General features: G+C 39.0%; 4 protein-coding genes and 2 long non-coding RNA genes across 7 annotated transcripts in view; 3 read left to right on the top strand and 3 right to left on the bottom strand.

Moving 5' to 3' along the window:
- LOC132796453 (uncharacterized) overlaps positions 1-13,550 on the bottom strand; it is a 43,376-nt gene extending 29,826 nt beyond the window's left edge. Inside the window, exon 1 of the long non-coding RNA XR_009633557.1 lies at positions 13,416-13,550. This is a non-coding gene — a long non-coding RNA (uncharacterized LOC132796453). The remainder of the gene's footprint in view (positions 1-13,415) is intronic.
- Positions 3,622-4,988, bottom strand: LOC132795664 (mitochondrial carrier homolog 2). The gene has a single exon (XM_060806520.1). It carries the CDS (start codon positions 4,863-4,865, stop codon positions 3,732-3,734), a length of 1,134 nt encoding a protein of 377 aa, XP_060662503.1. The 5' UTR covers positions 4,866-4,988; the 3' UTR covers positions 3,622-3,731.
- LOC132796101 (mitochondrial import inner membrane translocase subunit TIM16) lies at positions 10,905-11,626 on the top strand. The gene has a single exon (XM_060807144.1). It carries the CDS (start codon positions 11,063-11,065, stop codon positions 11,453-11,455), a length of 393 nt encoding a protein of 130 aa, XP_060663127.1. The 5' UTR covers positions 10,905-11,062; the 3' UTR covers positions 11,456-11,626.
- LOC132796286 (uncharacterized) lies at positions 11,958-12,686 on the top strand. 2 transcript variants are annotated; one of them, XR_009633544.1, is made up of 3 exons: positions 11,958-12,211; positions 12,272-12,396; positions 12,434-12,686. It is a non-coding gene; the product is annotated as an uncharacterized LOC132796286 (long non-coding RNA). The 2 variants fall into 2 exon arrangements; XR_009633543.1 differs by having other exon boundaries at positions 11,962-12,211; positions 12,449-12,686.
- A 2,472-nt stretch (positions 13,551-16,022) lies between the features above and the next one.
- Positions 16,023-16,787, top strand: LOC132796224 (RING-box protein 1-like). The gene is made up of 4 exons (XM_060807308.1): positions 16,023-16,242; positions 16,306-16,330; positions 16,398-16,620; positions 16,677-16,787. The coding sequence occupies exons 1-4, from the start codon at positions 16,198-16,200 to the stop codon at positions 16,711-16,713; spliced, it is 330 nt and encodes a 109-aa protein (XP_060663291.1). The 5' UTR covers positions 16,023-16,197; the 3' UTR covers positions 16,714-16,787.
- A 2,978-nt stretch (positions 16,788-19,765) lies between these two features.
- On the bottom strand, positions 19,766-24,693 carry LOC132795194 (uncharacterized). The gene is made up of 4 exons (XM_060805759.1): positions 24,589-24,693; positions 22,494-23,555; positions 21,991-22,254; positions 19,766-21,215 (listed from the first exon to the last, which is right to left on the bottom strand). Exons 2-4 carry the CDS (start codon positions 23,322-23,324, stop codon positions 20,412-20,414), a joined length of 1,899 nt encoding a protein of 632 aa, XP_060661742.1. The 5' UTR covers positions 23,325-23,555; positions 24,589-24,693; the 3' UTR covers positions 19,766-20,411.
- Positions 24,694-24,738: the final 45 nt, after the last annotated feature.

Below are 24,738 nucleotides of genomic sequence, written 5' to 3'. Positions count from 1 at the left end.
TGATATACGATATACATACAATTGTCGTACATTATAAACATTCCAACATGTTGTACGCGTTGTAAATGTCGAGCTATTCTTTCACTTCCTGCTCCGCCTCATTTTGTCGTGTTGAGAGAATATCGACTGTCAGAAACTTTTCATTTTGATTGTAGTCGAGAGCTCTTCTAGTCGGGTCGACTCGCTTTGCTTGCCACTTAATGCGACTGCTTATTTATTAATTTGATTGCATAACGGAGGCAATAATTCATAATTTAGTTGAATATTAATATCAATTAAGGCGGCAGCAAACCGACTTTTGAGTTTGAGTGCAAGTGTGCAAGAGCGCATCATTTGTTCGACATTTCCGGCACAATGCAAAAGCAGATAGTACTATAAATTTGCAAGAAATTGATAAATTCAAGTGTGAAATAGCACAGCATTGACACCTTCTATTGCTAAATCGAGAGCTGCTCTATGCAACTATATAGAATATTAAATCGATATGAACCCAAAACAATTAAGAGCCCGAGTCTGAGCAAAGGAGAAAACGAGCTACATTTTAAGTGACCAACGAGAGAGTTCGAGTTATCCAATGAAAGTACGAGTATTTCATTTGGAAAGACCATAGAGAAGTCGTGCCTCAAATAGTTTGCTTGAAGCGCCCCTCGCTGACATTTGAATGCTGATCCTGTAGCTGTAAAATCCTTTAGCCAACTGAATCGTTGTAGTAGTTAAACACAAAATTGTGTTGCATCGTTAGCCTAATTGCATTTTGCAACAAGGCAACAAGACAGACAAACGCGCTTCTAATATCGACTTGCCAAATACCCTGTAACTTTACAAACATTGTAAATCGAAAAAGGAAATACCAAATATTCATCGGATACAAAAAAAAGTTTTTAACGGTATAAGGTTAGATCGTAATTGTTTTGGTAGCAATTTCGTATATTTTGAGTATTATGATAAATTTTAAATGTATACCTAGTATATCAATAGACAGTTTGGTATATTTTAGCATTTGTTCGGTATACTAAAATCGCATATTTTGTATGCTATAGTATTTTGTAATGTATTGGTATATCGAGATATAGTTTGGTATAAATTAGGTTTTTTTGGTATATTAATTTGGTACATTTTAGTAATTGTTCGGTATATTATACTCGCATATCTTTAAGTCTATAGTATTATTGAATGTAAAGGTATATCGAGATAAAGTTTGGTATATTAAAATATTTTTTGGTATATTCATTTGAATATTTAAGTATTTGTTCTGTATATTATGCTCGCATATTTCGTATGCTACACTATTTTTTGAATCTATAAGAATATCGAGATTTGTTTGGCATAATTTTGTATTTTTTTGATATACTAAGTTGGTATATTTTAAATAGTATTTTACTCGCATATTTTTAATACGGCAGTATTTTGTATATCGAGATATAGTTTGTTATAATTTAGTATTTTTGCGGTATATTAATTTGGTATATTTATATGAAAGACAGCTTTATTTTCTTGTTAAATAAAAATATTCAACGATTACTATCATATATTAGTTATAACATATATCCGATAAATATAATATATATTTATCATATTCAAATATGAAATTATTTTGCGACCTACTTTTAAGTCTATTAAGCTCAACTCTGCTCTCCGTTTACGGGGTAAATCAAAACAAAGGCAGTGCAGACTTTGATGATGACCAAGCATGACGACAATAATGATGATGCTAATGGTGATAATGATGATGATGCTGCATGCATGCGTGAATGTCACAAGGCTGTCCAGAAAACTGACTTGAACACTGCCTACGAAATCCTCAGTGTCCTGTGTGTCCCTCCCTCTCCCACTCCTTCTTCCATCTTGCATCCTAAGCCTCAAGCTATCTGCCAGAGGCAGGCAGTTGAAGTTGGGAGTTGCAGTTGAAGTTGAAACTGAAGTTGGGTGCATCGGATCTGTTCACATTGTTGCTGATTGCATTTTTTGGTTATTAAGTCTATATGCCATTTTTCGGGGCCCGCATTGTGCAATGTGTCGTCGTCATCATTGTCATCCTCTGCACACACACACACACACACGCACATGTGTGTAATAACTGGTTCGTTGTTGTTGCTGTTGTGCAACGTTTATTTTGGACTCAAGTCTCTGCGGGCTGTGTTAACTTTTGACTTTTGATTTCTCTCTGGCCTAAATGAACCTGGCCAACAACAAAAATGGCCAACAACAACAACAAGAACAATGTGTCGTCGTCGCATTCAAATGAAGCAAAACTCACACACTCTCTTATCCCTTGTTCTCCACTCTTGACATTCACCTACTTCATCTTCCCGCTTTCCCCCCTGAAATCAGCCGTTGGCACATTTCGTTGAAGATTTTTGATATTTTCATTACGTGCAGCTGTCTAGGTTCTTTGTATGTATGTGTGTGTGTGTGTGCGTGTGTGTGGCGCCTCGTTTAGTGCATAAAATCTTGTACATGAACAGCTTTCAGTCGCTTAATCTCTGCTGACATTTTATGCAGCAGCAACAGACACAAAGACAGACAGAAAGAGAGAGAGAGAGAGAGAGAGAGAAGAAACTGACACAATAGCATGCTTGCATTCCATTCCCACACGTTCCAGTTCCTTTCCTTGCCACTCGTTCCCCTTCGGAGACCACAAGCGTGTCCAGTGTGTGGTGTTTCCTCTTCTCTTCTCCCACTCTCGTGTCGCAAGCTAAATAATTCAAATTAGTACAAGCTGCTCCCCAAAAAATGAACAAACAGTCGACACAGCAAAAAAAAACAACACAGAAGCAACAATGACAGAAAGGGTTCTTCCCTCTTTATTCCCGAAGAAGATATTCCCAGGAATGATCAGATTCTATCTTGTCTACAAACCAATTACAAACTGTCTGTTCGCCAACTTAAATGCTTCAATTTCAACGGATTTTAAATATTAAAGTTTAACAACTTGAAACCTTGCATTTTGTGTTTTTAAGGCGAAATACATAAGTACCAATTTCATTCATAATTAGTATGAAAGCAACAGTGGGATGTGCTCTCTACCCATATTAAATAAATGCTAAAATATACTAAATTAATGTACTGCAAAAATCCAAAAAATTGCAATATAGTATATCAATATACTATGCGGTATTATTGTTAAAATATACCGAGTTAACATACTGCACAAATACTAAAATTTCGGCATTTATTAGCATATCAATATACTATTATATTTATAATATATATCAACCAAGCCCAACTGCATCACTGTAAAATCATATTTAGTATATCAATACACTATTACATAGAAAATATACCATCGAGAACAGAATATACCAGATGGTCATCCAAGCAAACACTAAAATTTCAGTATATTTCGGCTTTATTTAGTATATCAATATTTTATTACAGTACAGAATATACCAGATTGCCAACCAAGGCCGAAAGCGCAAGACCCAACTGCAGCAGCTTATCAATTTTCTATTCAAATTGAATGTTAATTTAAGGATTTGAAATCTAAATTGTATATGTCCAAGCAAAAGTGAATAATTTGCGATTAATCGACATATTCTAAACGACATATAAAATATTATACAATGCACAACAATACTATCAAAATATTTTCGGGTGTAATAACATTTTCTAAGCTATTTCTTAAATCAATCGTTTAATAGAACCTTTTCAAATCAAGCTGAAAATGGGAAAAGTATCATCAAGCATACGCTCAATGAACCAAGCACCGTCATCAAGCTCCATGAAACCTCTCAAATCATGCGGGAAATAGGGAAGGCATCGTGCATGCGATTCATTTGCAGGCGAGGCAACGTGCGACGAAATATGAAGGCGCCACGATAGTGATCGCCACGGGCAAACAGATCCATGAGGCAATCGATCCACTGGCCATAGACGGGCATGAAGGGCGGAGCCCCAGCCGCAATCCCCGAGCCCGAGCAGGCCATGCAGGCGCCAACCACTTGGAGGGGATACAACAGGAGAACAGCGCCAAACTGAAACAGCACCGAATTGTATTCCATTTGTCGCATCGACGATCGATCGACACAGAGTCGCTCACAAGCAGCACTCAAAGTGCTGGTGATAAAGAGCACGCCAAGATCGCAAAGCAAACGCGGCACAAAGCCCGCATAGAAACCCAAAGGACCATCATGCTGTAGGATTTCATGGATGCTGCTGCGCAGATCGTTGTAGGCAACCTCACGACCAACGAACTGAGCCATCTGACGCACCGAGATCACATAAAAGGGATGCGAAAAGATCAAGCCAGTGGTGACGACAATGCCATCTCGCATCAGATTCCATGCGTACTCCTTAAAGCAACTGCTGCGACGATGGAGCTTGCGACGTCGTTGTCTGGTCCGTGACATGCCCAACACGTGAACAAGACTCTCCGAGAACATGGCCGAGATGGCGCAGCTAAGGAAGCGAGCGCCCAATCCCCGATAGAGTCCCACGAAGCCATCCGTGTGCTTGATGTAGCGCAAATATTGATGCACACTCGGCAGCAGCAACGTTGACTTGCCCAGCCAGCTGGTGGCTGCCACAGCGGGCAGCGGCTCGTGACCCAACTGCATCAGAACCTTGGCATACTCATATGGATGCATGATGGCCCCAAAGCCCATGCGTAGAAGGAAGCGCACACATGCACTCGGCTTCTCTGGCTGCCACTCTTTGCCACCAGTCTGAAGTTTGCTTTCGGCTTCACCTTCAATTTCAGCTTCAGCTTCCGGTTCCCCATTCAGTTGCATATTGTTCAAAGCTTCAAGTTGCATCACTGCAGCTGCCACAGACACGTGCTGCATCATTTCCTCATCATTGCCCGCATCGCTCATAAGCAAAGTCTCCTCCTCCTCCTCATACATCAGCTTCATGCCAGTGTCCATCGTTCTTTTCTTTTTCTTTTTATTTTTCTTGTTTCTCTTTCTCTTTACAAAATAAAAGTTTATGAATTTATCAATTTTTGTTTCCAATATTTTCTGTTGTTGACTTGTTGACCAGCTTTTGTATCAGCTTTGACTGAGAAAATGTTTAAGCAAATTCGACTCGTCAACACGCTGCCTACTTATGATATTATCATTCTTCAAAAATCAGCTATAGTAACAAAAATCCATTCAAAATTCAAACCAAAGCATTTAATAGAGAATTTATGAGATTCCACAATCAAAAAGAGGAAAAAAACAAGAAAGAAACATAAGACGAAAGTCGAGTGAGATACCCGCTTTCTATTTAAAAATATACCCAAAAAATACTAAAAATACACCGCAGACTAACATTAGAGCTATCAACTTTGGAGGAAATTGAGAGAAAAACGTATTTTAAAAATATATCAAATAAATATACCACAAAAATACTAAAATATACTAAAGACTAGATTTAGAGCTACCAATTTTGGGTTAATTAATTTCTCGTGAATGTTGTATGCGTGTATGAATGTTGTATAACACACTTCCTCCTCTTTGCGGAATATTTTGTCAAAAATACCGTATTCTTAAAATATACCTAATTAATATACCAAAAAATGCTAAATTAGAATATATAGATATGTACAATATTCAAAAAAGCCATATTCTAAAAATATACCGAATTAACATATACCAAAATAATATTTCAAAATATCGAAGGCTATATTTGGTATATCGATTTAGAATACATTCATACAGATTATCTTCAAAAAACTTCTAAAAAATATACCAAATTAATATACCGAAAGAAATATTAAAATATACCAAAGGCTATATTTGGTATATCGATAAAGTATGACACACAAATATATTTATATCATAGTGTACCAAAAAATTGCAGTAGCCTTGTATCTTGAATCATCTTTGTTGCAATCAGTTGCTGTACAGTTTTAGTGGTTCGATATTTAATTTGGTCGAGTTTGTCGTTTCCGTTAATTATCTATCGCGTCTATCGATGTAACAAATTGCTGTCGCGGCGATTAATGCCCTAAACAAAGTGCTTATCCGAATTACGTTCCACATTCCTCTTTCTCTTTGTCCCTCTCGCTCTCTCCCTCAGTTTTTTTTTGTATCGCTCTCACGGCAAATTGTTGTGTTTGATAATCGGCGAGTATTAGCGAACCGAGTTAACGCCCCTTTACGCCCTTTGTCGCCCCACCACGCACCGCACCGCCCCACCCCGTTGTCGTCCTTCGTCTCTTGTCGCCATCTCTACACTTATTGCAGAACATGAAATTTCAATTAGGCAGCTACTCTCTGCTGTTTTTCTGGTCAATTTAATGCAACCATATTGCCAGCTGCATTCACACACACACACACACGCAGAGATGTGAGCTGCAATGTCAGCTCTTTTATTTACACGCCGCTGCAAATTGTACGTAAAAACCAATAGCAAAAACTCGCACACAAGCACACGCTTACTGTGAGTGTTGTATGTGTGTGTGTGTGTGTGTGTGTGTAACATATGTAGTTAATGTCGAAAGATCGAAACATTTGACAAGTTGTCGCACAGCCCAAACAATCAAAGAGAAACAAAAAAAAAATCAATAACAAACAGTATGGGAAAACATGGCAAATAAATAAAAAGATCGAAGCTAAAAAACAGTGAAGCAAGAAACCAAAAAAAATACTGCAATATTTGTACGCCAATTATCATAATATATCATGTATTTCTTAAAATTGAATTAATATAAGTTTAGGTGACTCTTCTGCTTAAGCAAATTATATGAATAAGGTTCAAATGAAAAGTATTTCGTAAAAAAACGAATGAAATACTAAACAAAATACGGCAACCAAAACATACTGAACTATATAAACTGGGAGAATCTATACTAAATATATATACTTAATAATGTATCCAATATACTAAACTAAAATATACTAAACTATGTATGTACATATTTTATTAGCTTCCCACAAAAAATCGCATATCTATATAAAACATTAATTAGTTTCCTCATAAAATCACATTTATACCAAATATATACTGAATAATATCTAGAGTTAGCTCGCTCAAGTTCAGTGTCAAAAAGTTGGCATACAGTTATGCCACATAAACTGGGGAATCCCCTAAATTGGTTTAACGTCCCTTTAAATGCATCGTAATCAGTGTCATTTCTCAGCCACTCTCGAGACAACAATAATTTTCCACTTATTTAGATCGCACTAAGCCGGACACCGAGCGAAAAAAGACTAAAAACCTCAAACGCCCCCTCTTCGACCTCAATCAACAGTCGTCTACCCCCAAAACCCACCCAAAAAACCAAGCCCATTTTCGCAGGCAGTCATCCAGTTGACCAAAGCCAAACTGCAACCCACTCGAAATCCAAAACCCAAACTCGATTGCTAATGAAACCGTTTTGAAACAGAGCGCAGCAGTTACCCTACGATATTTGTTAATTAAATATATAAATGTTTCTTCATTTATTGAAATATTATTTAACAAAAGCTGCTTAAACATGACTCATAATATCATTAAAAAAATATACAAAATAAACCTGCAAACAAAACACTTCTATATAATCTATTTAAGAGGTATACTAAAGCCCGAAACTGAACACAAATTCAACTTATGCGACACGCACAGTTGATTAACAATGTTGCAGTTTTTGGAGCCGAACTAACGCCGAGTGGGAGCTGAAAGCTGAAAGCGACGGCACGCAAATCTCTGAACCCCAATGACCAAATGGACTCCCTCTCTCCGTTCCCCGTTCCCCCCGCTCGATTCTATGTGCGTGCAGTCCGCACGATTATTGCACATCACTAATTAGTGATGGGCGCGCCCGTCGCGCGCTTCAATTTCACGTTTCGGCACGAACGAGTTGCCATTTTCGAGACAGGCATCGGCAATGGACAAACTGACTCGAACCGAGCTGAGTTGAGCAGAGGGAGGCAACTCTGGGGAGGGAGGATTGCATTAGGACTGGACCGAAGCGAAACGTATCGAGCCGAGCACGGGAACTGACGTTGACATTCCACTAACAGTGAAATTGTTTTCCAAATCCTAAGCTTGCATGTTAGCCACAACAGCAACAGCAGCAGCAACAACAACAACAGCAACGATAGTAGTGACAGCAATAGACCAAGTTTGAGTGCATCACGGCGAATGTGACATGCGCGACTAGCTGATACCCTAGTTTAACGTATCTCATCTTTAAATTTTGAAGATTACATAATAATGCTACAAGCATTAGTCTTCTCAAAACCTATTGTAACATATGTTTCTCACTTTCGATTTTTTTAATTTTCGTAAAAGCTATCCCTCTGATCCATTACAAAAACTTCCCAATAATAATTGCAGTGGTTATAGAAATACACGAAAAATTAAAAAAAACTTTAACCCAAGGTGTCATTCACAAATCGCAACATTACAAATTTAACTTCACTTTAAATTAATGTTTAAATTATGAAAATTGTACTGTTAACATTCCGATATATTCATGACTAGATTACATTTTCTCTCAACAATGCTGATATTCTAATTTTCTAATTCAACATCCAAATTAATGTTCCAATCTATTCTTGATTAGATTTAATTTGATATTCTATTCTTCTATCAACGTCCTATTTGCTAACCTGCATTCGTTCTCTTCACTTTCCACTTATCACATTAAATTTCACAGCTCACTTGTATTCATCATACCCTTTTAATTACAGCTTACTGTTTAGAGGGTAGAAAATAGGCAATGGCAATGGCGACCACGAAACGGCAGCAGCGAATGAATGGCAATGAATGCGACACCAGACACTACTAGGCCTGACCATTTTCAGCGCCATGCATCACCCACGTTCACCATCGCATTCGCATTCGCATCCACATTCACGTTTCGCATTCGCATTCACGTTTACGTTCACATTCGCATTCGCATTCACATTGAGATTTAGATTCGCATTCACGTACTCGTTCAGATGCCACGTTCATGTGTGGTAAATAGTGAACTGCTCGCTTTTGTTGCCATTCCCCCAATTCCCCTCCCCACTTTGGCTGGCCCCCTTCTCACTTTTTCTCACTCTCTCCTATCGTCGACCCTCCAATTCACATTGCAGTTTCGTCAATTTGTATACACTGCCGGAAAGGTTATAATCACTTTACTAACCTACAAATCCGGCGACTTTTCAAGATAACGCAATTGCAGTAACTGCAAACAATTTGTATATCCATAAGCTAACGAATTGTTGCCAAATTTCAGCAACAGCATCTACGAAAATTGCAGAATTGGATTCCATTTGCAATTAAGAGACAAATAGGATCTCATTATGAAAGTTTATAATCACTTTGGGATTCTACAAATTCTACTAATTTTGTCGACAAGTCAATTTTAGTAACTACCAATAACTTGCATTGTTGCCAAATTTCAGAAACAGCATCTATGCACATTTCACAATCGGATTTCGCTCAACTATATCACTAATCATAGGATATCCAGCTTGTCGACTTGTTTGGAGTACGCATTATTATTGGGGGGAGAGGATTAAAAGAGCCGGATGCAGTGCGGAAATCAAAATGCTATGGCGCGGCCATCGGACCAGGAGACAGACCACCCGAAACAGGCTCACAGGGGAGGGTAGAGGAGGTGAGGTTGGTAACAGCAGTTTAAATGGCAACTAATCGTAAAGCGCAACCAGAAAAACCGGAGGGGCAAAGAGCATTCAACGACATGGAGCATGGGCCACGTTTGATAGGCAACGTGGAGGTGTTTGCATAATGAATGAGCTAGCGCGGCACAACACCAACAATAACAGTCGGCCATCAACTGTGGCTTTTTCGGAATTGGAAGCAGTTACCGAAAAAACCCTCCAGCCTCCAACTATCAGCCTGCAGGCGTCAGGACCCAAAATCCTTGCCACTCCTCCTTCAGACCCTCAGACAAAGCCCTGACAACAACACCAACAAAAAAAAAAAAAAAAGGAACGCCACATATCCACGCACAAGACAATGAAATCAAACGACAAACGCAAATGTGATCAATTACAGTTTGTGAATTTCAACGGCAAATGGAGTTGGCCTTAGTTACAGTTTGCAGTTCGACTCCCCGAGTTGCGTGTTGCGTGTTACGAGTCGAGACTTGCAATTGCAATTGTTGCGCATTTGCGGCTTGCGTCTGGGCACACTGTGATTGCCAATGTGGCCAGTCGAGAGAGAATGAGAGGAGGGAGAGACTTGAATTTGCCTTTGGCTTTAAAAAGATGCCAGCATAGCTGGGAGGAGGCTTATGCAAATGATGCCAACTGCTGACAACTTGACTCAAAATTATGGCCACACAAAATCCGGAGTCGAGTTCAAGTCCGGGATGCCATAGTCTGCAATTGCATTTTGTCGGTCCGCCCCTCGTTGACATTGACCGGCAACAAGTCATTATTGTAATTATGTTAATACCCTGCACACATCACATCACATCGTCCTGGTCACAACTGCTGGCATCCTCCTATCCCCCCTTTCCTTTCCATTCTGTCTTCCCTTCTTCCGTCCATCCGTCTGTCTATCTGTCTGTACGTGCTATGGTAAACTTGCGCTATCCGGAAGTCAGTCAATTTTGCGTATAATTTGTTTATGAGCATCACACAGACTCGTAGACAACTAAGAACAACTTGTGCGCAGGAGTTTTACTTATCCCAGCAATCAATGGACTTAATATACGGCTTAGTCACGACTTCAAAGTCAGCACAAACACGCGAGATAATCTATTATGATAGCCTGAGCTTTGGCAGCATTAATTTAATCATAAACAGATCATAATTTATATTTGAATAAGAACAACAAAACGTTTAATCAGATCTAGAAATACTACTAAGCCAATTTTAGTAATTACCAATAACTTGCATTGTTGCCAAATTTCAGCAACAGCTATGCAAATTGCATAATTGGATATCATTTGAAATTAAGAAACAAAATATAATATATAAAAACAAAATATTTATATTTGAAAAAGGAAAACAAAACATTTAATCAGAAATACAAATACTATGTGTTTTATATCAACAACAATACGATAATTTCGTTAATTTTGTAGATAAATGTTGAGAACCTTTTACAAAAATTTCTAGATCTATTCAAAAACCACACAATCCCAAAAAGACAGGCGGCTACTGTTCACTTCTGTTCAGTAAGGGGCTTGATCATGGCGAAACACTTTGCACGCATCATCGTTTATGGTGCTCAATCTGTTGGACGCGCCTTCATCAAGGCGATTCGCCAGGAGATTGAGGCATCCCGAGCGGCGGCGAGTCACCATCAGATGATCAAAAATAAATCTACTGGCCATGATTTGACACTGAAGGGCATGTCCCTTAACGAGGCCCTCCAAATACTCAATGTGAAGGACTTGTCCAGCATCGAAGAGATCCGGGGCAACTATGAGCATCTGTTTCGAGCCAACGAGAAGGCAACAGGCGGCTCATTCTACATACAATCAAAGGTATTTCGTGCTAAGGAACGCATCGATCGTGAGCTATTCAATAAAATGCAGGAGGCCATGAAAGAAGCTCCAACGGAAACCATCAAAGAAAGCTGAATTTAAACATCGAGATGCTCTCAAAAAACAGCATGCATTAGACTTGTCTGTCTGACTCTCTGGCTGCTTGAAACAAGTTGCTCACGTAGTTGTTTGTTTAAAATTGATAAATTTGAGTTGGCAAATAAACGACATCCATCTGGATTCAACACGCTATAGGGAAACATAAAATCGCCCAAGTGGTTTTTATACTCTTTCTATTCGTTCTATAAGAAAGAATATGTTCAAACTAGCTTTGAATCCCAATCGAGACATAATGTTCTTGGGCAACTTCTATACATAAGCTAACGCATTGTTGCCAAATTTCAGCAACAGCATCTATGCAAATTGCACAATTGCATTTCATTTCAAACTAAGCAATTCTATGAGCATCAAAAAGTATACGTCGAAGCTAATATTGTTGATTTTATGAACATCAATGTATGCGTATATTTTGAAGCACAATTGTATGAGATCAAAGTAGCCCTTGACTTATTTTGAGACAGTATCTCGACCCTTTTTTTCTCAGTTCTGTTTTCGGCTCGATCGAGTCGAGAGCTCAAAATCAAAATTTTTAGTTTTGAATTTTCAACACACGCTGAGTTCCTTGTGACTTTTTTTATGATGGTACCACGGACTAGAAACGGGCCTGGTGCGACGAGGGCTTCATAAACTCAAGGGACTGCTACTGAGAACTGACATTTACGTAACCATATCTTTGCATTCTCTAAATGAATATCGCATACACTTACATTGAAAGCAGTAAAAAGTAATCACGTAAGTCTTGCAATCTGTACTGCAATATACAGAGAATAATGAATACCTATTTATTTGCAGACGCACACACAGACGTTTCAAATTTGTTATAAACACACGCATTATGTTGTTAATCAAGACACTTAAAACACAAATACCTTAAGATATATGTATGTGCAAAACAAATATATTGAATCATCACTTTGGTAAGTTATGCTTTTATATTACATAATTCTTCTTAAGATTTTGCATTTGCAGCAAGTTCAACGTTATCGTTAAAAGCCGTTTTGAGGGGAGCATCTGAACACATAATCAAAAACTTGACTGCAAATTGAGTATTATAAAATCTGTTTAATTTTCTGAACGGAAATTGGATTATTAATTATATTAATATTAATCTTTAACAATTTTAATTTTTTTACCAAACTTTAATTTTAAACAAACAAACCAAATAAAAGCTTATTGGCATTAAAAGGATATTAAAACTTAATATAAAGATTTTCTTTTAAGTTTTTTTAATAACTACTAAAATAAAAAAATCATATGACTGCTTAATTTTTTTTTATTTTCGTGCGCTTGAACCAGCGATAGTTATCGATAAACGATACATGAAAAAAAAACCTAGTTGTTCGGGCGCCAGAATAGCGGAAAACGATTAAAAGCTCATTTCAAAAAAATTATTGATACAAATTGGCATTGCATAGAAAAATTCGCTTAATATTTAAATAGGCTTTTGTTGTTGTTATACTGTTATTACTGTTGTTGTTTATGCTGTGTCCATGCCTTATTATTATCAAAAGCGCAACAATTTACATTCAATTGCATTGCCTGCATTCATATTTTTGCCATTGATCTTTATAATGAGACACACACACAGTGCAATTTGTGTGCATGTATGTGTGTGAGTGCATTTAAAATGCAATTTGCCTGGCAGCCACGTCACGATGTGGGGCTCAATAAAAATTGTTAAGTGATTTATTTATGCGCATTGTTGAATTGAGCGCGCGGCAACACGCGGCTCTCAATAAAAACAATTAAAGAAAATTGGCCACAATTATGGACAAAATGCAAAAAAAAACAGCAAAACGCCAGAGCAAAATATTTGGTAGATTGTGCAGTGCACATTCCGTTAATTTTCGCAAAATGAAATCCAAATTTGCAATTTATTCTGTTTTAAATTATATCGTATTTTGAGATTCCTTAATTCATTTGATTTGATGCCTACCTTGTTTACTTCAGTGATCGCATCATTAGTGACGTCACCAGCGAGGTCGTCTTTTCTTGTGAACTGCTAAATGCATCCCTGGCAGAAGCTCACAACAACACACTCACACATGCATACTTGCAACTGCAAACGATAAGCAGAGACGTCAGCGCTGGCGCCGGCGTCAACTGCGATTTGCATTTGTCGTTTTTTGGTATTGAAAAACTATTCAAGTCTAATGGCACGAAAGAGAATAATGACGCACAATACACTTCGACAGTTTAAACGGATTCACATGATTACAAGAGCCCCCACTCCTCCCACTCCTTTCCATTTTCGCACACTAATGCACTGCACCGCACACAGGCACAACTACACGACCGAACCGAACACTTTCACACACATACACACACTTACGAACGACCTAACGCACACGCGAGAGTGAAAGGGACAGAGAAAGAGTTAGGGGGAGTCATAGAGTTGACGGCAGTAAGTAATGATGTCTGTCTGTCTGTCTCGACTGCGCCCGTTGTCGATATTTGCAGAAACTTGTTAAGCATTTGGAAGGCGACAAATGTCGTGCGCATTAGAGCCAAAGTTATAAGTACGCTCTGCCACTTGGCAGCCTCTTCAACGCTTTCTTCTTTTTCTCGTTTTTTTCACGCGCGCGCCTGGATGTCGAGACGTTGTTAAGTGATGTTACTTATTGCGAGTGTTTGCATTCTCCACGACGTTTAAACAAATTGAACACGCTAAATCTAACCAAATTAGTCGAGTTGCGCGTATAACTTTTTAATAACTATAATAAATCGCGAAAGGCACAACGCGAATAATTTTGCAGTAGCGAAAATGGCGCGAATGACCACAACTTTGCAGTATTTCGATACCAAAAAAGTATGCAATATACCAAATTGTTATCGGCGATCGATTGGTCCTTGGTCCTGAAACATTGCTGCTTGCTACACAAGATACATGCGCTGCCAAAGCTATTGGCTGCCTGCAATAAGATGAACTGACAATAAGCTACCTGCTATAGGATACATAGTTCTAATAGAAAATGCATACGACAACGCCTTTAAATTAAATACTTTTGCATATACAAAAAAATGCATGACACGTCGACTTGAGGGTGTACACACTCAAACAGGAACGCCTTAGGCTGCCGTGACATACTGCACTGCATTGCCATGGCTTTGACTATGATTTTCTAATTCAATTATTATTCAAATCATATAATTTCATCTTTTTACTGCACGCGCAGCAGCAGCAGAACTGAGACAAGCAAAAACAGTGGGAGATGGAGAACAAAAAAAAATTATGGCAACACTGACAGCATGTAAATAATCATATTACACACACACACGGTCGCTCTCTCACACACACACCCAGAGAAGTCCATGTAGTAGAGCAATAACAACAATAGAGCAATAAGACAAGCAGTGCGCAGCGTGAAGCTGCGTTGACAAATCCAATTTAAAGCAACTGCCATGTCACGCTTCTTCTACTTCTTATGCCATACAATGGAAATTTGTTTGCATTTGCGCCTTTTTGTCTCCACTCTTGGCCATCATCTTCTGAGCGCTGAGCTGCGGCTTATCCTTCATTTGTCGTCAGTCGTCAGTCAGTGCATTTATATTATTATTGTGCATATTAATATTGTTAAAAGCGCGTGCCATGGCGTCTCTACAAAATTAGCCAGCCATTCATTCATGGCGCTCGCTGTGCGGTTGCGATGCCCGCTGCTCGCTGCTAGCCGTCTCGCTCGCACCCACTCCCAATCCACCTACAAACATGCTTCACTGGTCTACTTCGCTGTCTGTCTCCTGCTGGCTGGCTGCAGCAGGTGGCCTGATGAGTGTTGGTGTGAGAGAGGGAGAGCGACTTAACGAACGAAGCGGATGGATAAACGGACGGGCGTATCAATTTACACACCGGAAAGCACATACACACACACATAAATACATATATACACGTGCACAAAAGAATGCTTGCAATGGTCGAGTCAAAGAGGGAAAGAGACCGAGACTGAGAGAGTGTGAGCGTAAAAATTGTAAACACAAACATGCAGTCGATATGCCTGTCTGTGTGACTCTGCAATCTGTATGTGTGTGTGTGTGTGGGTGTGTACTTATTAATGCGTATTCATTGTCACATCCGGCACGAGGAAATTATATTCGACAAACGCAGCCGGTCGCCATCGCCGTCGTCGTCGCTGCTGCTGGGATCGACTGAGGTTGGTTGAGAGGCCGAAACCGAAGCCGTGGCTGAGCTGTTTCCTTGCCTTTTGGTAGATGGCGGTGGGTTGTTGAGGGGATGGGGGAGCTTTTTGCTTGCTGGCCAGACGTTTCTTTTGTCGATTTAATTGAAATAATTGCAAAAATGCAAATGGAATGGACAACAGTTGACACAGGATATTAAGCGCGCTGGATGATCATTAACAGCGTAATTGTCATAATTATAACGTAGATGATGAGAAAGTTTTGCAATACAAAGCAGCCTTTAATGAAGCCACAAGCATTGCATGCAGCCCTTACTTATGATCGAATGCAGCCCTGGCGAACGATTGGACTTTGGACTTATCGATAATTGGCAGATGGTTGAAATATCGTTTAAATCACGTCACTTCTTTTCTCTCGACAAATTGTCATTGCCTGTTTATTAAAATTTGAGCAACACTCTATTTATTGTGAGAATTGAGACTTGTGTCGTTCGTTGAGCACAAACGTTTAGAAATTTAAAATAGAAATAAAAAACCAAACGAGGAAAACTACTTTCGAATTTTACAATTGAAGAGAATCTAAAAATGGCTGATAAGAAAGCTGATTCCAAGGACGAGCAATCCGAAAAGGTAAGCGCAAGTTGATATAATCTAAATAATCATTTTCTATTAAATTTAACGCCCTCCATGCAGAAGTCGGGCGATACTTTGTGGACGGGTAAGTCTTCAGACTGCAGAGGCTCTCTGCTTTACTCTCTTCAATTGTGTGCTCTCTTCTCCTCCAGGTGTCCTGCTCGATATACAAAAGGACATCTGCGCCATCTGTCGCAATCATTTGAAGCAGCTGTGCATCGACTGTGAGGCGGAGCAGGGCAGCCACGTGAAGAAACTCGAAGAGATGTGCCCTGAGGTGACCGGTAAATGTAATCATGTCTTCCACTGGCATTGCATCTCGCCCTGGCTGAAGACCAAATCTGCCTGTCCCCTCGACTATCGCACCTGGGAGTTGTAAGTACACCGGCAAGGAGAATCAAAAATTTTATATTTTTCATTTTTTTCTTAAGCGCTCTTCACTACGAGATGCATCACAATGAACAATGAACTCACTTCACTAAGAATTCATTCAATATATGTGCTTCTACAAGCTAGATAATCTCTATGTTTTTCTATCGGTTTATAGTATATAATAATTCTTTTTATGCCTCTATATTCTGGATTCGTATATCCTAGATCCCTTCTGCTTTAACTAGTTTATTTATACTTTTTTGTCCTTATCTCTATATATATGTATATCCTAGTTTATTTTTAGTTTCCCTAGATTCTTTATACTTCCTTAGGTCATATCTTCATCTATGTATGTATGTATATCCTAGTTTCTTCTTACTTTCCCTAATTTCTTTATACATCTTTGTTCATATCTTTATCTATATCCTAGTTCCCTTCTGCGTTCCCTAGTTTATACATCTTTTGTTCATATCTTTATCTATATCCTAGTTCCCTTCTTTAGTTCATATCTTTATCTTATATTATCCTAATTTCTCTTTCCTTTTTTTACTTCTTCAACCATCATCTTCTAAGCTTCTATTTCTGATTCTGATATCCTGCTGAGTTCCTTCTGTATCCTGCTCTCTAACCACCTGACTTACGTCCTTGTGCCTTTGTGCTCCTCAACAGGTAGAAGAGAAATAGTGACTTTATTGTGTATACGCAACGTGTGCGTCGTGGAAGTTTGTGCTGCTGTCTCGACTGCTTCCGCTGTCGATGTTACTGTCACTGTTGTCGCCTATGTCGCATCCTGGTCGGCGTGTCCTTCCCGCTACGCTGTCATAATTGTGTTGATTATCTAATTAGCTGCAATTCCGCGCCCGGAAATTGCCCGTTGGACGCGTTGATAAAGCGGTCATCCTCCTTCTCCTCATTCTCGCAATTCGCAGTCTCGCATGCTCTAATTTTTAAGTGCACTCGGTTGTCGGCTTGCCACATAATCTCGTCATGAATATATTTGTTTTGTTGCCGCCTTGTCTCGACGTTGGCTCTTCCCCTTTGCGAACAGCTAGCAAGTTGGCGTTTAAGTCGCGCCATAAAAATTCATTGCCAAACGGGCCAAAGTATTGCCACAGCCAATCGACGCGAGTACTCCGGACGCCTTCTCTATCTCCTCCTCTGTAGCCTGCGGCTGCTGGTGCTGATGCTGCGTCAAGCTAGTCGAGGATATAAAAGTTGAGCTGCTCGCGTAATCCGCTTCTCGGCGCGCTCCTCGTCGTCATATCATTCACAATTTGGCTATGCTGGTATTACTCGCTCCACTTGCTAAGATTACTCGTTGCTGTTATAACTTGCTAATATCTAGTTTTCTCTCCTTACTCACTCTTTTCATTCTACTCGGATACTCGCTGTTCCTTTTCCTTAACTCTTTTCTACTCTAAATTTCATTCATTATTCTGTCAACGCTCTTACATTATCCCTATTCAATCTACTCGCTACTTTCTATTCGCTATTAACTTTATACTCCTTTCTGTTCTCTCTTTTCTCGTTCTATACACGCCTCATTTTCCCCATTCCATACACTTGCTCTTTTCTTCCTTATCGTTATTTACTTTTTACTCGCTGACGGTTATTTTTCTACTGGTTATTTACATTCACTCTTTTCTACTCGCTATTTACTTTCTACTCGCTATTATCTTCCTATTTGTTACTTACATTCTCACTCGTTCTTTTCTACTTCTTACTTTCTACTCGCTGTTTTCTTCCTACTCGGTTCATTCTTGCTTTTCGCTGCTCTACGCTTTCTACACTTTACACTCGCTGTAATCTCTCTTTTGGTTCTTCTCTACACGTTATTTGCATTCTACTCGATATTTTTGTCCTACTCTTTACTTACATTCTAACTCGCTGTTTTCTTCTCACTCGTTATTTAATTCCTTACTCGCTCTTTTCATCCTACTCGCTTCATTCTTTTCTTTTCGTTATCTTTCCTCTCTTCTCGCTGCATTCTCCTCTAAACTTTGCTCGTTGTATCCTTGCTCTCGCTGTCGCAGCGTAAATGATGCAGCCAGCTGACATACTGTTGTCAGAAGCGCAGCAAAAGAAATGTGAAATAGGAAACATTTTATAAAAAGGAATTGCATAAAGTTTTTTGCTAAACAGCGCTGCGCACTGCGGTCCTCCCCACATTAAAGAGAAAGCCAAGACAGCCAGCTATGAGCCACAGCTTCCAGACATAGGCGAGGAAATCTGACAAGGCGAAGGAGGATGAGGATGAGTAGGGGGAAAAACTGAGGACAACGACAATGCAGGCAAAAGCAACGGCAATGAGCTTAAGTTCAATACATTTACTTGAATTTCCAGCAACGATGACGACGTCGATGGCGATGTGGATGTGGATGTCGTTGACTACTTGGCTATGGAGCTAGAAGCTAGCTGAAACTGGTTGCTGAATGCTAAGGCGACGTCATGCCCATTACAGCAGTTTTGTGGCAGCAAAAAAAGGGAACATTTTTAGTTATAAGGGAGGGGAGAGAACGGGGAACGGAGAATGGGGAACACAGCACAAATGTGCGAGGCGATAAGCAAAGCATCAGCTCAACACTGAGAAGAGCATGGGACGAACAATTGGGTTAAACCAAATGGAGTTGAACGCGTGTCACGCTTCTAACGATGTTTTGGGATTTTTCACTTCTATTTGAAAAATTCACAAACATGAGTTCTTAATTTTTAAATACTGGTTTCCTATAAAGCAAAAAAAATAAAAAAAAAAAACTAATAATGAATCTATTGTCAATTTTCGCAATTATTTTTTATATTCCTATACAAATTTGATGAAATTTCCGAAATATTTTGTTAGATGTATCTGAAATTTCTTTAATTAGTATAGGTTTTAAAATAATTTTAAATTTAATTTATGAAATATATTTTTTCTTTTGCATTATATATCATTTTATTCACAACTTAATCAAATATGATAATCACAAATATTAGATCAGAAATTAAAGTAGTGTATATCGGATTTATAATCGAAAGACTTTTCGATTTTAACAAAAAAATATTCCTATAAAATTTTGATTAAACTTTCTAAATTGGGGTAGAAGAGAATGTTATTGAATAAATTTGAAATTTAATATATTCTTTGTTTTGCTTTTATATTTCATTTTATGCACAACATTATCAAATATGGTAAACAATGTTATTGAATTAATTTTTAATTTAAATTATGCTATATTTTTTTCTTTAATCAAATATGACATAGTTTTCGATATGTTAGCATAGATTTGAAATTAATATACGTAGTATATATCTGATTGTAAATTCGATTTCTCATTAAGCTTTAAAAATTCGTAGACAAATTGTACTTTAATAATACTTTTGACTTAGTGTGAGTCAGAAATAAGAGTAGGGCTTGAAAAGATTGCGAATTGCCGACGAAATCAAGGCGAAATCGCCTTTAAGAATAGCGTCGTCGCAATTTGCGTGTCTGAAGGCTGCGCATCGCTGTTAGACCAATGGACGAGTATCATTGAATGTAACCAGCATGGAAGCGAGCGAGAGCGGGAGAGAATTGATGTCGTCTACGTAGTCAGAGAATGAGGGTGAGGATGAGGCAAGGATTTCATGCTCGTCGTTCTCGTTTTTTTGTTATTCTGGTTTTTGCAAATTTATCGCTTTCAGATAAAACGTTTTGCGTTTTGCAAACGATACGACGAAGTGCAGAAAACTGCGAAGCGGCGTCTAGTTTTGGGCAGGGAGAGAGAGAGCAAGAGATTATGAAGTAATTTAATTAAAACTGCGGCAATTTTGCGGCATTATTTATGGATCAACAGTTCGAGGCCAAAGACAAACGCGGCGACCAAATGCGCCCACAGTGTCAGCCAAAAGAGTGCGGCCAACTCATTGAACGCCAGCACACGCAGCTGCTTCTCTTGCTCCCGCTCCTGCTCCGGCGTATCCACAGCATCGCCCTCCGGCTGCAGACCATCGAGAGTGTCATACGAAACCGCCGTGATCCGGGCAATGCTCTCATCTCGCTCGTCCACGGCGCTCACATATTGCCGCGTCCAGTGCTCGAGGAAGCCATGCGAATGGGCCAACATTATCTGATCGTTAAGCACTCCGACCATATGCGAATGTCGTCGCACATTGAACGACAGCTGCTGTGTGAAAATCCGCTCGCGAACTAAGTGCAATCGACGACTCATCGCATGCACTTTGCGAAAGTAGCCAAAGTATTCGTAGGGTGTGATGATCGCGAGTCGCTCGTTGCTGCCGCTACTCACCGCCAGTTGTCCAAACGATTGCAACTCACTCGCCGCTAGATGGCGCAACTGTTGCGTTCGCAACTCCGGCAAACTGGCAAGCCAACGATCCGCATTCCCATCCACCAATTGAATCGTATAACTCTGAGCCAACACCTCGGCAATCGTCTGAGGAGGATTGCGCTGCGAGTCCTGGCGCAGCATCTGATACATGCCCGACTGATATGCGCTGCGCAGCACCAGCGTGCCCATCACCCAGGTGACGAACAGCAGACGCCAGTGCATCCTCCGGGGCAACTCAGCGGGCAGCAGTTGGCCGCCAATCGTCAGCACCAGCAGCTGGTAATAGGGATGCTGGAATCAGGATTGAACATTTTATAGTGAATGTCAATTGTGCGGTACGGTGGAAAGTAAATGGTATATAGTATACATATACATTAGTATTTCGTATATATGAATGTAGTATATTGAGAGTATATATGGATGGAATTAAGAAAGCATAATTTCAATATAATACAATATATCGATTGAAATTAAGGTACATATCGGTGGAATTCAGTATGTATCAATTTAAAGTAAATGGTATATACTATAATACAGTATTTATTATATATGAATTTAGTATATTTCGATTGAGAGTTAGAGTATATATTGGTGGCATTAAATAAGCATAATTTGAATGCAGTATATATAGGTGGAATTTAGTATACATCATTCAAATGTAGTATATATCGATTGAGAATGCAGTATATATCGGTAGCATTCGATAAGCATAATTTATATATGAAATATGCATTCTTAGAAAACGGTTGGTAGATCTTAATTCGGTTGAGAATCAAGTATATTTAGAATAACGTAATATACCGATATTTTTTCAATATATTTACTTATTTATTTTAAAATTTCGACTATATTTGCGAAATATATTCAGGTATATTTTACATATGGTAATAATCAGATATATCACACATAGGTCACGGTATATTTTAGTATTATATTTTCGGTATATAAATTTGGTATATTTTAACGACAATACTGTTAACGGGCATCTTACTTGGCTATATACAGCAAAGTCAAGTGAATTTTGAATTTGTAACTGATACGCAACTGAGAAGAGACTTCTGCTCACCTGAGAATAACGTTGATAGCGTCGCTGGTGCAGCCAGAGCAGCAAAAAACTCAGAGCCAGCACCAAACCGATGGCAAGCCACAGTTGCGGATGGAAGGGAAAAGCGAGTTTTTCGTAGGTCGAGTACGCGCTCGGTAGATTCGTGATCAGCATAATGTGGCTCATGAAGTAGTACATGGATTGTGAATACGGTTGCTCCTCGCTGCTATTGCTTGGCTTGTAGTGAAAGCCGCCCAAGGCATATTCCGCTTTGTTGCCAAAGATCTAAAAGAATATAATTCAAATAAATAAATATGTGTTGAACAAGTTCTACAAATTTCAGAGTAACCTTTTCTGGCGACCTTTGTGTACCTAAATTTGGCATTGAAATGGGATATCAAATGTGACATCACATCTCTAAATCGATATACAATCGATGGCACTATCGATAGTAGTAATTGGGCCACTATCGATTGTGGCTCGATAGTGTCATCGATAGTTCTCCACCTCTACCCAAAACTTGCCTCATCGAATATCCAGCCAGACTCGTTGAAAGTGTCGCGCACCTCCTCCTGACTGAGCCAATAGAGACCGACGGTAAAGTTGAGATTGTTGGCCATGAACTGCAGCAGTTCGCCCTCGATGCCAACGAAGGTGCCATCAGGTTGCAGCACCAGATACGGCATATCCGGCCAGGTGGCACAGGTCAAGGTGCAGCCAAAAAAGTTGCTCAGCTTTGCGGGGAAATGTTGATGCGATGTCCAACGTTGCAACCGAAGATCGAAGCTGTTAACAACCTGAGCGCGAATCTGTTTGCAATCATGCATCGCACTGAAGGGAAAGTAGCTGAGTAACTGAAGTTCATCATCTGATGAGGTGAGTAAAGCAACGTTTAGCACACTGAGCTGCCAAAACAATTGCATGGCGAGCGTTGGCTGCGGTTGCAGCATGTAGACAAGCGTGTAGGAGAGATTGCTGGTGGCACGCTGTGCGGCATAGATGCGACGCAACGATTGAATGTCGCTGACAAGCAACAGCACCGCATGCTTGTAGGGACGATAGGGAAGCGAACGCTGATGCGACAAGCTCAGCGGTTGCAAGGTGCTGATGACATGACGTTGCACCTCAGTCAACAGATCCAACAACTGTTGTGTCGCTTTATCTGTGCTCTCACTCTCACTGCTCTCCAGATGAACGTGCAACGTCTTGCACTGCGACATCTCCGATTCCAGCAGCACCCGTGACAACGCCAACGACAGCAAAGATGATGATGATGACGATGTTGTTGGTGTCTCCACCGCAGGCTCAGCCTCAGCGAGGAGGCACAGCAAGAAGCAGCACAGCTGAAGCAGCATGACAACTTTGTCGCCTTCGTATCGCCAACTGCTTGAAGAGCACTTCACTTCGAAGCCAGCAAGTCCGCAAGTCAGGCGTCAGAGTCAGGTCAGCGCCTCGGGGGAAATCTGTTTAATGCGCCGCTAATAAGCATATTGTTGCATAATTGCCCACAATGGTAGCTAATCAGCTATACTTGCGGCGCCTCCAGCTCTCCTCAATCACTTCAATTACTAGTTCTCCTGTGTCACCTATCGAAAGGTATTCAATATTCATTATTAAGATCAAATCGTTATAGATATTATTTGGATATTATTGCATATGAAATGTAGATTGTATATTTAATCAACTCTGGTCACATCATTTTTGATTATGGCATCAAAGTTTATGCAGTATTTTGTAAAAAATATAAACTCTGGTCACATAATTTATAATTATCATTTATTATTCATTATTATTAAATATGCAATCAAAATTTAGACTTTATATTACATCAACTATGGTCACATCTTTTCTGATTATTGCGTGAAATTTTATGCAGTGTAATTTATGATTCATTATTATTTAATTATGACTAAATATGCAAAAAAATATAGACTTCATTAAATTCAATTGAGTTGAACATTAATTTATAATCTTTACTTTTTATTTCAAAATATAGTGCAATTTTATTAAGGTTTTATTAAATAATAATATATATATTTATTTACTTTTTTTTAACTATATACAAATTATATTTGTATTATTATTTTATTAATACAAAGAAAAATATTTAATTTTTATTAAATTATCGTCCGCTTCAGCATTTATTCTGTTAATCTGATATCACATCTCTAATGTATTCGATGTACCATCGTTAATATAGTATAAAAAATAATCATAATAATCCCTAATTGGAATATATGGCCACACTATTTTAACGTTATTCTGCTGACTGGTTGTGCTCCTTGTTGAATGAAGCCTTAAACCGCATTACTTATTATTGTTATTCATTTTTTTAGTGAAAACGAATATAATTCCTTATTTTAATAAGATGAGGCGCTGACTAAGCCCTTCAGGCTAATAACTATAGCATATTCATTTAGCCTCCATGCGAATCGGAACACAAATTTTAATATTTGATTTAGTTCTCTGAAGATTTTTCTGGCTTGCAATAAATTGACAATACATTAATATGCTGGTCCTTTGATCTTGATCAGCACATATTATAAAAAAAATATATTTGCTTTTAATCTACGAATTATTTGCTTTAACCCCTAGATAAAACTTTGCCAAAATACTTACCCGATTTCATTATCGTTTCTAAATCCTTTTCAAGTATTTTGTCAAATTCCTATGCTCCTAAGTTTTCCTTTTGCATCGCATCTGCTTTGTGGTAAGATCGCAGGTTAAATTCAATGATCCAATACCTATTCTTATGGGGAACAATTGCAA

This window comes from Drosophila nasuta, chromosome X (genome assembly GCF_023558535.2).
Source record: "Drosophila nasuta strain 15112-1781.00 chromosome X, ASM2355853v1, whole genome shotgun sequence".
Lineage (NCBI taxonomy): Eukaryota > Metazoa > Arthropoda > Insecta > Diptera > Drosophilidae > Drosophila > Drosophila nasuta.
Note: the sequence above shows the minus strand (reverse complement) of the source record. Positions and strands in the feature narration are given on the sequence as shown.

Coding starts and splice junctions, on each gene's coding strand:
- LOC132795194 (XM_060805759.1), bottom strand. CDS start 23,324: ATGCTGCTTCAGCTGTGCTGCTTCTTGCTGTGCCTCCTCGCTGAGGCT. Junction 22,255..22,493: donor CTGGCTGGATATTCGATGAG/GCAAGTTTTGGG, acceptor ATATTCTTTTAG/ATCTTTGGCAACAAAGCGGA. Junction 21,216..21,990: donor GCTATCAACGTTATTCTCAG/GTGAGCAGAAGT, acceptor TCCTGATTCCAG/CATCCCTATTACCAGCTGCT.
- LOC132796101 (XM_060807144.1), top strand. CDS start 11,063: ATGGCGAAACACTTTGCACGCATCATCGTTTATGGTGCTCAATCTGTT.
- LOC132795664 (XM_060806520.1), bottom strand. CDS start 4,865: ATGGACACTGGCATGAAGCTGATGTATGAGGAGGAGGAGGAGACTTTG.
- LOC132796224 (XM_060807308.1), top strand. CDS start 16,198: ATGGCTGATAAGAAAGCTGATTCCAAGGACGAGCAATCCGAAAAG. Junction 16,331..16,397: donor GGGCGATACTTTGTGGACGG/GTAAGTCTTCAG, acceptor CTTCTCCTCCAG/GTGTCCTGCTCGATATACAA. Junction 16,621..16,676: donor GACTATCGCACCTGGGAGTT/GTAAGTACACCG, acceptor TTTTTTCTTAAG/CGCTCTTCACTACGAGATGC.